This window comes from Heteronotia binoei, chromosome 19, assembly GCF_032191835.1.
Source record: "Heteronotia binoei isolate CCM8104 ecotype False Entrance Well chromosome 19, APGP_CSIRO_Hbin_v1, whole genome shotgun sequence".
Classification (NCBI taxonomy): domain Eukaryota; kingdom Metazoa; phylum Chordata; class Lepidosauria; order Squamata; family Gekkonidae; genus Heteronotia; species Heteronotia binoei.
Genome location: NC_083241.1, coordinates 36686103 through 36700103, shown reverse-complemented (window position 1 = coordinate 36700103; position 14001 = coordinate 36686103). Strand labels below are relative to the sequence as shown.

Genomic DNA, 14001 nt, shown 5'->3' with positions numbered 1-14001 from the left:
CTCACAACAGGTACCTTGTGAGGCAGGTGGTGCTGAGAGAGTTCAGAGAGAATGGTGACTGGCTCATGGTTACCCAGCAGCTGCATGTGGAGGAGAGGGGGATCAAACCCAGTTCTCCAGAGCAGAGTCCACCGCTCTTAGCCACCACTCCGCATTGGAGGATGGGGTGGGGCAAAACTTTGAGTAGACGGAACAACCTGATCCTTTTCTCTCCAACCAGTCTTGCGTGCCGTGGGCTCTCGTTAAGTAAATAAAGCCTTCTTGCAACATGCAGTTGTACAGAATATACAAGAGGCAGTGGTGTTTTTGGTTTTTTTGCTATGATTAAGATTGTGAAAAGGCACTTGGCGTCTCTGAACCTGCTCTGAGCTGGAGCTTGGTATTGCTTTGTTCTTATCAACCGCAGCAACACAACGCCATTATTTTGCCAGATAGGGACGCTTGGTTTTAACTGTTTCAGACACTGGCCATTCTTTCTGTCTTTTGAGACTCAACATCGTTCCCTTCCAAGATATGGGATAAAGCAGCACACTGTTGCACAGCTGGGCCGACCCGGTTCGGCTGACATGAAGCGTGGCGTTCGACCATCATGAGCACATCCTGCTTTTTTTCTGCTTCTATTAAATCTTGATGACAGAACTTTCCCTGAACTCTCTTTTTCAAAATTGAAAAGGCAGAAGGGAGGGGGGAAAAAGATTACAATATAGCTAAGCGCAGCTCGGTCAGTATTTGAGATGGTGACATAACGTCTCCTGTAACATGAGCTGCCACTTCAAAGGGTCAGAGGTGCACTTCTGTTAAGCATGTACAATAGAATCGTTTGGCTCAAACAAGGAAACTGTAAAATATTTTATTACAGTCGTCCCAGTGTAACTTGAGTTTGCCATGGAATTGCCCCCGTATAGCAGTGTTTGAATCTTGACCAGGTCTTTTGATCTCTTTGAATCAGGGGCCTCGTATACTCAGATTACTGCTGGATCAGATACAGTAACATGCTGGGATTGTATTTTCCGTGTTACCCAAAGATCTTAACTAGGTTATCCTGGCGTAACCAATAAATAGAACAAATCTTCACGTTCCCTATAACATGCTGGGATTGTATGTTCCATGTTACCTGACTGTCGTTATTACTTTATACTGTCATAACCAGGGCTTTTTTTGTAGCAGGAACTCCTTTGCGTATTAGGCCACACACACCCTGATGTAGCCAATCCTCTAAGAGCTTACAGGGCTCTTGCTGCAGGGTCTGCTGTAAGCTCCAGAAAGATTGGCTACATAGAATCTAGTCCAACCCCCTGCACAATGCAACATACAATATACAAAGGAGTTCCTGCTGCCAAAAAAACCCCTGGTCATAACCAATCAGCAGAACAGTTGGTGTAGTGGTTAAGTGCGCGGACTCTTATCTGGGAGAACCGGGTTTGATTCCCCCCTCCTCCACTTGCAGCTGCTGGAATGGCCTTGGGTCAGCCATAGCTCCGGTAGGAGTTGTCCTTGAAAGGGCAGCTTCTGTGAGAGCTCTCTCAGCCCCCCCCCACCTCACAGGGTGTCTGTTGTGGGGGGGAGGAAGATAAAGGAGGTTGTAAGCTGCTCTGAGACTGATTCAGAGAGAAGGGCGGGGTATAAATCTGCAGTCTTCTTCTTCTTGGTTGTATACCAGATCTTCCCGTTCTTGACAACCTTTAAAACTGTGTCCTTTTCTTTTCTGTCCGCAGTTTGTGATCATCCTCCTGTTGGTTTTTGTCACCGAAGTGGTGGTGGTGGTCTTGGGCTACATCTACAGAGCAAAGGTAAGTCAGTTTCTCTTCCAGAGCATTTCAGACAGGACTCGCCGACGCCAGTGCTTGAGGTTTTAGAAACTTTGTGCCGTGAGGCAGGCAGAATCAGAGGAGGCTGTCGGGTTGGAATTACAAGAGTAAAAATAAAGCAGCTCACTTGCAGAGGGAAGTAATTAGAAATCTATAAAGGGATAAAGAGCCAGGAAGGAATAACATGGGAAGTCGAGAAGCTGGGTCACCGGCAGGCGACAGATTACTACTTTAGACCTGCCTACTATTTTTAAAGCCATTCTTTTTCCTGGTGTGGAAGAACCTGCCTTTGTGAAAACTAAAATAGCTCTCGTGTTTCTCTCGTCCTCCGTTTTTGTTGGTTTCAGAGGGCTTAGATGAGTTTGAGGATATACGGATTAATTTTTTTTAAAATATGAATCATAAGAACATCTCGTGTTTCTCTCGTCATCAGTTTTTGTTGGTTTCAAAGGGCTTAGATGACTTTGAGGATATATGGATTAATTTCTTAAAAATATGTATCATGAGAACATCAGAAGAGCCCTGCTGGGTCAGACCAGTGGCCTAAATGGCTATTTGAGGTTCTTGAGTGGGGGCATGAAATCGAATTATCCTGGGACCTGAAACTCGGTGTTGTAAATACCATATAAACAGGCTTCCCAGTCTTAATTTCCTTGATTATTAGAGTGGGAATGAGGAAAGAGACTGGCAAAGATGGAACTGTTGTAGCTGTACAAGCTTTCCTTCTACAGGTCAAGGTTTTCCCCCAGTTCCTTTCACCCGCGTCTTCAAAACTGAGTAGCACTGCATTTACTTTAGAGCAGCTTTTCCCAACTTGTAAGTCATGACTCAGGTCGGTCACAAAGCCTCTGAAACTGGGTTGCAGACCTGCCCTTCCTAATGGCTGCTACTACCCTTTCTGTTGCTCTCTTGTATTTTGGAAGCCAAGCTCTGACTCTGGAAACAGTAGAGACCCAGTTAAGAGCCAGTTTGGTGTAGTGGTTAAGAGCAGGGGACTCTTATCTGGGAGAGCCAGGTTTGATTCCTCACTCCTGCTCTACATGCAGACAGCTGGGTGACCTTGGACTAGTCACAGTTCTCTCAGAGCTTCTCTCTCTCGAGCAGTTCTCTTGGGACTCTCTCTTCCCCCCCACACACACACCTTACAGGGGTGAGGAACAGAAGGAGATTGTAAACCACTCTGAGACTCCAGAGTGAAGGGTGGGGTATAAATTCAATCTCTTCTTCTATCTTCCACGTCGTACATTAGTTGGTATTTTTTCTTCACTGCATATACATATTGATCAAGTTGAATGCACCCAAATGTATGTCTGTTTCACTTTTCATCTCCCCACCCCCCTCCCCGAACCAGGTGGAAGCTGAAGTCAATCACAGTATTACAAAAGTATACGACGGGTACAATGGAACAAACCCAGACGCCGCTAGCCGCGCCATCGACTACGTGCAGAGACAGGTGAGAACAGATGCTGTTCTGCTGCCCAGACAGTTCCAGCATCAAAGTCCTGACAGTCTGCTGAATTCTACGAGGCAGTGCTCTCCCGTTCCCTGTGCTAGGGCTCCCCACCGTGGTGCCCACCGACACCTTCTTTGGGGCCTGCCAAGGGTTTCTAGAAAGTGGGCGGGACCAGGTGAAGCAAGGCTTCCGATTGGATTTTGGTTGCCTGTGCAGCTTTTTAAAATTTTGGTGCAGCAGCAGCTGCCACCGCAGCACAAGGTTCTTCACTATGCAACTGAAGATAAGCTGTGGCAGCCATTTTGTGGCAGACTGTGCCTCCCGTGGCAGCCGTTTTATGGCAGTCGTTCTGTGGCTGCGCCCTCCGCACCGTATCAGAAGTCTAAAGCTTCGTGCAAGCTGAAAAAGCTTGGGGAACCACTGCCCTGTGCAATAATGCCAGGCAAGGGGGAGTCGTGACTTCCTGAGAAGGTCTCTGCGATCGACTCCCTGACCTGGAAACTGCTGAAGGCACCCTGAGCGTGCTGGTGGTGCAGTCTCTTGGTTCAGAGGGGGAGAACATAAGAACGTAAGAGAAGCCATGTTGGATCAGGCCAATGGCCCACCCAGTCCGACACTCTGTGTCACACAGTGGCAAAAAAAAAAGGAGGTTCACAAGTGGGGCTAGAAACCCTTCCACTTTGCCCCCCCCCCAGCACCAAGAATGCAGAGCATCACTGCCCCAGACAGTTCCAATAATATGCTGTGGCTAATAGCACCTGATGGACCTCTGCTCAATTTTTATCCAATCCCCCTCTTGAAGCTGGCTATGCTTGTAGCTGCCGCCACGTCCTGTGGCAGTGAATTCCACATGTTAATCGCCCTTTGGGTGAAGAAGTACTTCCTTTTATCCGTTCTAACCCGACTGATCAGCAATTTCATTGAATGCCCGCAAGTTCTTGTATTGTGAGAAAGGGAGAAAAGTACTTCTTTCTCTACCTTCTCCATCCCATGCATAATCTTGTAAAGGGAGTGCCTTTTGGGTACCATTCACACAAAGCCTTCCTGTTCATACACTCACTGCTTCTCCTCAAGGGTCAGGCCCATGCTGGGTAACATGAGGACATCTGGCTGCTGCCCTGTTGTGTTAGGGAGGGGATTGGAGAAATTGCGGGGAGGAGTGAAAACCAGCTATACTCCGCAAGAAGTCCTCGAAGCTCACACTGAGATTTCCTCTTCCGTTCGGCTCTTCTCAGTGGAGCAGGAGTCGCTCAAGTTCTTAGGCTGGGAAAGCAGGCATGGCAAGATCTGTGCAGCAGGTCTCCCATCAGGTTCAAACCATACAGGTGGCGATGAGCGATACTGTGTCTCTCGAAGCCGTAGCCTTGTAGATTCAGGAGTCCCTTGTAGTTCCAAGTGTTTTGCCCACATCAAGGTGGGGAAGGAAGCAAGGTCCCTCTAAGCTGCAGAGCCTTGTGAACACAAATTCTACTTTGTGAGCTGCTGGCATTAAAGTTGTGCGCTACTGGTGTTAAAGTTGTGAGCAACTGCATCAATTAGTGTGCTCTGGAGTCATCCTTCCTGAGCTAAGACAAAATAGGGGGAGCTGGAGGCTAGAAATCTGTGAGCTAGCTCACACTAACTCAGCTTAGAGGGAACACTGGAAGGAAGTAATCCAGACAGGGCTTGGGACAGATGGGTGGGATTAATGTTGTAACACTTAGGAAATAGATGATAGCATTTTACACAGAGCACTTTGGAGTATGTAGCACAGCTGAAGGGCAGAGGCCATCTTGCTTACAGTGCGTTAAGACTACTAACTACAAGATAAAGATGGAACACGCTGTCTGAGTCAGGAATGCTCTGTCTTCTTGGTGCTCGGGGGGCAAGAATGGGAGGTCTTCTGGAGTTCTGGCCCCACTGGACGGGCCAACATGACTTCTCTCCTGTTTTATGCTGCGCGTTCTTGGTGCTTGAGGAGCAACAGTGCAAAGGCATCTGAAGTTCTGGCCCCACTGGTGGACCTCCTGATGGCACCAGGGTTTGGGCCACTGTGTTGGGCTGGATGGGCCATTGGCCTGATCCAACATGGCTTCTCTTATGTTCTTATGTGACACAGAGTGTTGGGCTGGATGGGCCACTGGCCTGATCCAACATGGCTTCTCTTATGTTCTTATGTGACACAGAGTGTTGGACTGGAGGGGCCACTGGCCTGATCCACATGGCTTCTCTTATGTTCTTATGTGACACAGAGTGTTGGGGTGGATGGGCCATTGGCCTGATCCAACATGGCTTCTCTTATGTTCTTATGTGACACAGAGCGTTGGACTGGATGGGCCGTTGGCCTGATCCAACATGGCTTCTCTTATGTTCTTATGTGACACAGAGTGTTGGGCTGGATGGGCCATTGGCCTGATCCCACATGGCTTCTCTTATGTTCTTATGTGACACAGAGTGTTGGGCTGGATGGGCCATTGGCCTGATCCAACATGGCTTCTCTTATGTTCTTATGTGACACAGAGTGTTGGGCTGGAGGGGCCATTGGCCTGATCCAACATGGCTTCTCTTATGTTGTCGTTGTTGTTGTTTATTTCATTTTTACGCTGCCCGTAGCCAAAGCTCTCTGGGCAGTTTAAAACGTGTAATAAATCAAAAATGTTCTTAAGTCCTGTCTTCCCTTGTGGGGAAGCAGTAAAGGAGGGTGTAGTAGACGAGGGAACGGTCATTGCTTTCTTCAAGCACATTCAGTCAGTGGAGGAGAAGGGACACTCTGAGGGCGATGCAGCAGTAGCGTTGCTGTAGCCTGCCCCCAAAGTCTCCCTGGGTATTGAAGCAACCCAAGTTTGAGAGCCAATTTAGTATAGTGGTTAAGTGTGCGGACTCTTATCTGGGAGAACCGGGTTGGATTCCCCGCTCCTCCACTTGCAGCTGCTGGAATGGCCTTGGGTCAGCCATAGCTATTGCAGGGGTTGTCCTTGAAAGGGCTGCTTCTGGGAGAGCCCTCTCAGCCCCCCCCCCCACCTCCCAGGGTGTCTGTTATGGGGGAGGAAGGGAAAGGAGATTGTGAGCCACTTCTGAGGTTCAGAGTGAAGGGTGGGATATAAATCCAATTATCAACTTCTTCAGGTTGCACCAGGGGACTGGTTGAGATTCAGTGCCGACTCTGACCTTTCCTTTCTCGTAATACAGCTGCACTGCTGCGGGATCCACGACTACACAGACTGGAAGACGACAGACTGGTTCAAAGAGACGAAAAACAACAGCGTGCCCTTGAGCTGCTGCAAAGCCAGCGTCACCAACTGCACGGGGAGCCTGGCTCATCCTGCAGACCTTTATGGCGAGGTCGGTTCCTTTCTGGCTTTAGACTTTACCAAGGCGAAGAACAGACTAGGGAATGATCGGGAGGGGGGCAGGGGCAGGCTGCACGCCACGCTTGGTGGGGGTTCGAACACCAGCTTTGTGGGCTTTGCCAGTCCTGTTCCCTGCACCCCGCTAGGAAGTTTCAGAGAGTGGGCCTTGAGGCTGGGACTGATTTGGCAGTGGCTGCCGAGTGAATTCCATCTTGGAGGCAAGATTGGAACCCAAGTCTTCCTTCCTCGAATCCCCGCCCTCTAGCAGTCTGTCGTAGCTGCTGCTTTGCCCCCACCTCTCGTCTTCCTGTCCGATTTCCCTTGTCAAGAGAAGACTTTTATAGGTTCCGTCAAACCCAATTGCCCTAAACACTTTAGCTGACGTGTGGTTTGCTTTACAGGGGTGCGAGGCCCTGGTGGTGAAGAAACTGCAAGAGATCATGATGTACGTCATTTGGGCAGCGCTGGGTTTTGCTGCCATTCAGGTGAGTTATAAGAAACACAACCGAAAGGTTATTCTGAACAGAATTGCTATAAATTACCATGTCAGTGTTGGCCAGTGGTGTTCTCAGCTATACGTTCATTGAACAGTGGCACAGCCCCAAGGGAAGGACAGTTATGGTAAGTCCTGATGGGGTTTTTGAGGCAAGGCATTCCGAGGCAGTTTGCCATTGCCTCTGGACTCCCTCCGTGGTCTCCCCTCCAAGTACTAACAGGGTGGACCTTGCTTAGCTGCCGAGATCTGATGAGATCAGGCTAGCCTGGGCCTAGGGCTGGCAAGTCCCCTGCGTCCTCCGGCAAGGGACACTTGCGTGCACGCAGTGACGTCACCCAGAAGTGATGTCATCGCGCCGGTGGCGTTGCTCATGGCCGCTCAGGCAGTTCTCTATGCAGTTCCCAGACGCTCTAGCAATTTGAGAGTAGAAAACTCTATGGTACGATAGGTACCATGGAGTTTTGCCCTCCCGAATTGCTAGCGCATTGGGAACCTCCGGGGCAGGAGAACCTCTGCCCAGTCCCGGGTCTTGGCAGCCCTACCTGGGCTCTCCAGGTCAGAGCAAAAGACCCTCAGAGGTGGGTTTGCTGTTGCCTTCCTCTGTGTAGCAACCCTGGACTTCCTTGGTGGTCTCCCGTACAAATACTAACGAGCACTGGCCCTGCTCAGCTTCCAAGAACTGATGAGATCCGGCTAACCTGGGCCATCTGGTTAGGGCCAGGGGTAGAATTCTAGCTGGAGCTCCTTTGCATATTAGGCCCCACCCCCCTGATGTAGCCAGTCTTCCAAGAGTTAACAAAAAAGAGCCTTGTAAGCTCTTGGAGGATTGGCTACATCAGGGAGGTGTGGCCTCATATGCAAAGGAGCTCCTGTTAGAATTCCATCCCTGGCTAGGGCAACAAGCATTCAGAGGTGGGTTTGCCATTGCCTGCCTCTGCGTAGCAACCCTGGGCTTCCTTGGAGGCCTCCCATCCAAATACTAACCAGGGCCACCCCTGCTTAGCTTCCAAGATTTAAGAAGACTGGACTAGCCTGGGCCATCCAGGACAGAGTAAACGGTGTAAAGAGGTGGTTTGCCATTGCCTGCCTCTGCACAGCAACCCTTGCTGGTCTCCCATTCAAATACTAACCCGGGCTGACCCTGCTGAGCTTCTGAGATTTGACAACTGGGCTAGCCGAGACCATCCAGGTCAGGGCAGACGAACAGGAGCAGGGTGGCCTTTGCCTGCCTCTGCACAGCAACCCTGGACTTCCTCCGCGGTCTGCCCTCCAAGTACTAACCGGGGCTGATCCTGCTTAGCTTCCGAGGTCTGGTGAGATCAGGCTGGCCTGGGCCATCCGGGTCAGAGGGCAAAACGGTGGTGGGAAGCGCCGTCAAGCAGCAGTCGATTTACAGCGACCCCATAGAATCCCCAAAGCAGGAGACATTCAGAGGTGGTTTCCCCATTGCCTGCCTCTGCCTTGGACTTCCTCGGTGGTCTCCCCTCCAAGGACTAAGCCAGGGCTGACCCTGCTTCGCTTCGCTTCCAAGATCAGGCTAGCCTGGGCCATCCAGGTCAGGGCATTTTCTATATACAGCTCTTATTTCCCCCCAGTTTTATCTGTCCTTTTTGACCCAGCGTGTGCTCCAGTTGCAATGTTTAACTTTGAAATTAATGTCGCTCTGACGTCATTTAAATACACAAACCGTGTGTTTCCGGATATGTGCTCACACACTTCCTGAAAGGCCTTGTAAACATCAGGTTGGGCAAGTTTCAGGGTGGGGTGTTTGCTAGCTCTAAAGCAGTAACCGAAGACTGGAAAAATTCCACCGCTTCTGTAGAACGGGTTGCTAACATAGTTCCGGCGAGTCAAAAGATGCCTTCTGCTCTTGTGAATCTTTATTTCCATCTTGGGTAGGGTTGCTAGCTCTGGTCTGGAAAGTGCCTGAAGGGGTTTTTTTTGGGGGGGTGGAGCCTGGGGAGGGCGGGGTTTAGGGAGAGGAGGGACACCAGCAGGGGGCAGTGCTGGAGAGTCCGCCCTCCAAAGCAGCCATTTTCTCCAGGGGAACTGATCTCTGTAGAGTGGAGACCATTTGCAATAGAGAGAGGTCTCTAGGCCTCACCTGGAGGGTGGCAACCTTGGGAATGATAATGGCTGAGTCTCCTTGGGTATTATTCTCACTCAACAGGGAGCACTTCGTTTTTATTTGTCTCACCCTGTAAAGAAGAGCTTTCAGATCAGTTGCTTATTGGCAGAATATTACAGGGGGATCTTTCTTGCACCAAGCGGTTAGGTACAGATTAGCTAAGCTATTAGTGGTAGAAACAGAGCCGTCAGCTCTCAAAGGAAACGTGAATTGGGCATTTCAGGCAGGGTGTGGGGAGCCAGTGGCTTGTCAGTAAAATTTAGGTAGCCAGTTCGGTGTAGTGTGGTTAAGCGCGTGGACTCTTATCAGGGAGAACTGAGTTTGATTCCCCACTCCTTTACTTGCACCTGCTGGAATGGCCTTGGGTCAGCCATAGCTTTTGCAGCAGTTGTCCTTGTAGGGGCAGCTTCTGTGAGAGCTTTCTCAGCCCCACCTACCTCACAGGGGGCTAGTTGTGGGGGGTGGAGAAGGTATTGTGACCGCTCTGAGATTCAGAGTGAAGGGCAGGATATAAATCCAATATCTTCCTCATCTTCTCATATGACCTAAGATGGTCAGCTAACCAGAGGTCATTGTCTACTTTCCTAACTTCCTGCTGAGGTTGGGTGAATCAGCAGACAATAGAGGAAATGACTTCTCACTGTCTTGATGCCTCCTTCCAAGACGTTTCAAGAAGACAGAAAGGGGCAGGTGTGGGTTATGCCCTTCTGAGGCAGATGTGAGCTTGGCCACCAGTTGACAGTCTATGGAATGCATAGGATTCACCGTACAGCAGTTGAAATATAAGCAAGCCTTTGAGAAAACAGCTTTTTTGAAGGAAATCTGGATGTTTCTACAACTAGCCCCCCTCTGTCGAATTTGCTGATACGCCCCCACCTTAGAACCTTCCAGGCTTACGTCACATGCCTTCAGCACATCCACTCTGGCCATGGATTGTGACAGGCGTACAGCCCAATGTATTTGACCCGCTTTGGTGAGCTCCAAGTGAGCTGGACTTTGGATATTTGCTCAGTTCTGAGTTGGTGAGGAAAGAAGCGGCTGATAAGGCCAGGCAAACATCTCTACCGCTAGAAAGCGTAGGTCGCCAAAGTACAGAGAAGTTGAATGGTTAATGGGGCTTCAATTGGACATGAACGTCTGAATATCAGTTCTGCTGTTGCTTCCGGTACCTGCGGTCAAACCTTTGAAGTTTTGTTTATCTTTTGATCTTTTGGTACTTCAAGAAAGCATTTTTTTTGAGAGAGAGGAGACCAGTGAAATCAGAATTTTTTAGAAGAGGCAGTTGCTTATGGTGGTGGAAAGTAGCAACGAGTCATAGCCAACTTAACGCTAACCCCTGAAGGGGTTTTCAAGGCCAGAGATGTTCAGAGATGTTTTGCCATTGCCTGTCCCCCACTCTGGGTTTCCTTGGTGGTCTCCCATCCAAGTACCAATCTGGGGGCCGACCCTATTTAGCTTCCAATGAGATCAGGGTAGCTGGAGCCTGCCAGGTCAGAACAGCATTAAATTATACAGAGGTAACCTCTGTTATGGTGTCCATAACAGTGCATTTTTCTTAAAACAGAAAGACTGTATGAAGAGCAGTTGCAGAATAAGCCGGCGTTTATGCTGCGGAGTTCAAGCTTTCAGCCTCTTTGGGGTCATTTTAGATATGGCACGGTCGACCAAATGTTCTCATGAAGGCCTCGGCCTCTGTGCCCTGTTGTTGGCCCTCCAGAGGAATCAGACAGCAACTGTACAAGATGGGATTCTGGACCGTTGCTGGTCCCTGATCCGCCCAAAGGAGGGAGCGAAATGCAATTTTAAGCCATCGTTAAATTCTGTTTTTAATTGTAATTTTACTGATTTTAATTGAAATCAGTTTTTTCTGTGTGTTTTAACTTGTGCACCAACCTTTGGGGAAGTGTGGGCTATAAATGTTATGAATAATAATAATAATGGACCACTGGCCTGATCCAACAGGTCTCTTCATATGTTCTAATGAAGGCCTGAGCCTCTCTGCCCTATTGTTGGACTTCCAGAGGAACTAGTTGGCTGCGCTGCATGGGACAGGATATTGGACTAGATGGACCACTGGTCTGACCCAGCAGGGCTCTTCTACTGTTCTTAGGAAGGCCTCGGCCTCTATGCCCTGTTGTTAGCCCTCCAGAGAAACTGGTTGGCCGCTGCATGAGACAGGATGCTGGAGTAGACGGACTGTTGGCCTGATCCAGCAAGGTTCTTCTTACGTTCTAATGAAAGCCTCAGCCTCTATGCCCTGTTTGTTGGACTTCCAGAGGAACCAGTTGGCCGCACTGCATGAGACAGGATGCTAGACTAGATGGACCACTGGTCTGACCCAGCAGGGCTCTTCTTCTGCTGTTCTTAGGAAGGCCTCAGCCTCCAGGCCCTGTTGTTGGCCCTCCAGAGGAACTAGTTGGCCGCTGCATGAGACAGGACGCTGGACTGGACAGACTGTTGGTCTGACCCAGTTGGGCTCTTCCGATGTACTGATATCTGGTGCCCTTGGTACTCCTGTGTGTGTTCAGTTTTGCTTCTCTTCTCTTCCCCCACTCCCCGCAGCTCTTGGGCATGCTCTGTGCCTGCATCGTCCTCTGCCGGAGGAGTCGAGACCCCGCTTACGAACTGCTCATCACCGGAGGGACCTACGCGTAGAAGAAGCCGCCGAACCTAAACTTGAAAGTTCAGTTTTCGTCCACTTGGGGAAAAGGTGGCTCGGTTGGGTCTGTTGCGAGCAGTTGCCGTTGATTCTGTTAAGCGAGCTGGGACAACGAGCACATAACACTGATGATGGGCAAAGGCGTGGCTTTTCCTTACCCCCCCCCATCCCCATATTACTATGACCCCCCCCTTCTCCCCATCTATTTTAGCCAGCTATCCGCCTCTCTGTATGTTTCCAGTAACCAAATAAACACTAATTTTGGAACCAGTGACAAAAAGAAAGAGAGAGAGAGAGAGCAGGGTGACATAAGAGTTGTAGATTGCGTAGCCTGGACTTGGTAAATTGCCTACGGACCCCGTCCTGGTTTTGACCTTTGCACACAGAATCCTTCCAGTCTTCACTGCGGGGAATAGCTGGCCAAAGTCATGTGACAGGAAAGTTTGCCCGCGTTTTAATTTGGCAGCACCCCTTGCGTCCTGCGTTCTTGCCCGTCGCCAGTGTTCGCTTTTCACAGAGCGTTTTAAGCGAAGCCCACGACACACCACGAAACTACTACTAACCAAAATTTTAGAATCGCACGGGCTCATTTCTCAACCTTCTTTTTAAAACAACTTTGAATGAGCGAATCTTCCGAAACCTCTTTTGTTTTAAAGTACAAGCTGGCTTTTCAGGAGTATAATGTATGCACTACTGTTCTATAATGAATATTTTTTGGGTTTGTTTGTTTTTTTTTTTCTATGAGGAGCTGTTTTAATGTGTTGAGTGAAACTGTTCTTGTAGAGTAGCGGGGGAACAAAATAGTACATGGAGGTGAATTGTGTAAATAGAACGGATTAAATAAATAAATATTCTGTACATCTCTCTCCAAACTAAACTGTGGTTAACCTGATTCTTTTGAGGACTTGGCAACATAAAGGGGATAAACCTATGAGAGAATCTTGCCATTGACTTTCACAGGCAAGTTTCCAGTTATTACCACGATGGGTGGATGGAGTGTATGATTTTGCTTGGAGATCTTTCAACCAGCTCTGCCAAGCAAGCCACCTTTGCCTTAATAATTTGGGTTGTGATCATGAATTGTTCCATCCTCATAGCAACCCTGGTAGGCAGGGGTGGGGAACCTTTTCTCTGCCAAGGGCCATAGGGATATTTATAACATCATTTGCGGGCCATAAAAAAAATTATCAACAGTGCTCTGCCGAGGGAGAATGATTCAGACCAGCAAAATTAATGCAAATAATTATTTTTCTATTTGAAGTCATGTGGAGAGAGCCTAATCTGGCATACACACACACACCCAGCCCGCTGCCCTAGGCAAATGCATAGGTCCAGGGCTTTTTTTGTAGAAAAAGCCCAGCAGGAACTCAGTAGCATATTAGGCCACATCCCCTAATATTAGCATATTAGGCCACACCCTCTGGGATCATCACGTGCAAACTGAACTGTGACAGTAACTTTTCCAGGCCCCGCAGCAATTCTGGCCAGCCAGCCAGGCCCCAGGGAGGCTGCTGCACAGTACATCTGGGCCCTGTGATCCCTGCCTGACCTTGGGGAGTCTGCTGCACAGCGCAGCTGGGTCCCACGATCCTCGCTGGCCACCCAGGCCCCAGGGAGGCTGCCACATGGCTCGGTTTGGTCCAGCAATCCCCGAGGGCCACACCAAGTGACCTTGAGGGCCGTATATGGCCCTCAGGACTGAGGTTTCTCCCCCCCCCCTGCTGTAAGGTATAAGTTAGGACAAGAGATGCAGCAAAGCTTGACAACCGAAAGAGAGAAGTCAGTTTGTTCCTTACAGGAGACTTTGGATCAGCTGATCATTGTGGAAGGGTCTTGACACAGCAGCCGAACTGTCCGCCGCATGTGAAAGTTACCAAGTTCAATCCCTGGCATCTCCAGTTGAAAGGGTCCCCACAGTAAGTGATGTCCAAGACCTCTGTCTGAAGCCCTGGAGAGCGACTGCCAGTCTGAGTAGACAGCGACTGCTGTGTCTGAGTTGTGTGAGACTCTTTTCTCCCTGGGGCTAAAGCAGCATGGGTGAATGTATATATCCAAGCGGGCGGCCGTGCTGGTCCGAAGCAGTAGAATAAAGTTTGGATTCAGTGGCACCAATAAGAAGACACACTTC

The 14001-nt window shown here is 49.5% G+C and overlaps 1 protein-coding gene across 2 annotated transcripts in view; it reads left to right on the top strand.

The window, feature by feature from the left end:
- TSPAN3 (tetraspanin 3) overlaps window positions 1–12750 on the top strand; it is a 42256-nt gene extending 29506 nt beyond the window's left edge. For both annotated transcript variants that reach the window (XM_060260034.1, XM_060260035.1), the window contains 5 exons: window positions 1716–1790; window positions 3160–3261; window positions 6430–6582; window positions 6992–7075; window positions 11777–12750. In XM_060260034.1, the coding sequence (XP_060116017.1) occupies window positions 1716–1790; window positions 3160–3261; window positions 6430–6582; window positions 6992–7075; window positions 11777–11869 (507 nt within the window). In that variant the 3' untranslated portion in view covers window positions 11870–12750. The remainder of the gene's footprint in view (window positions 1–1715; window positions 1791–3159; window positions 3262–6429; window positions 6583–6991; window positions 7076–11776) is intronic.
- Window positions 12751–14001: the final 1251 nt, after the last annotated feature.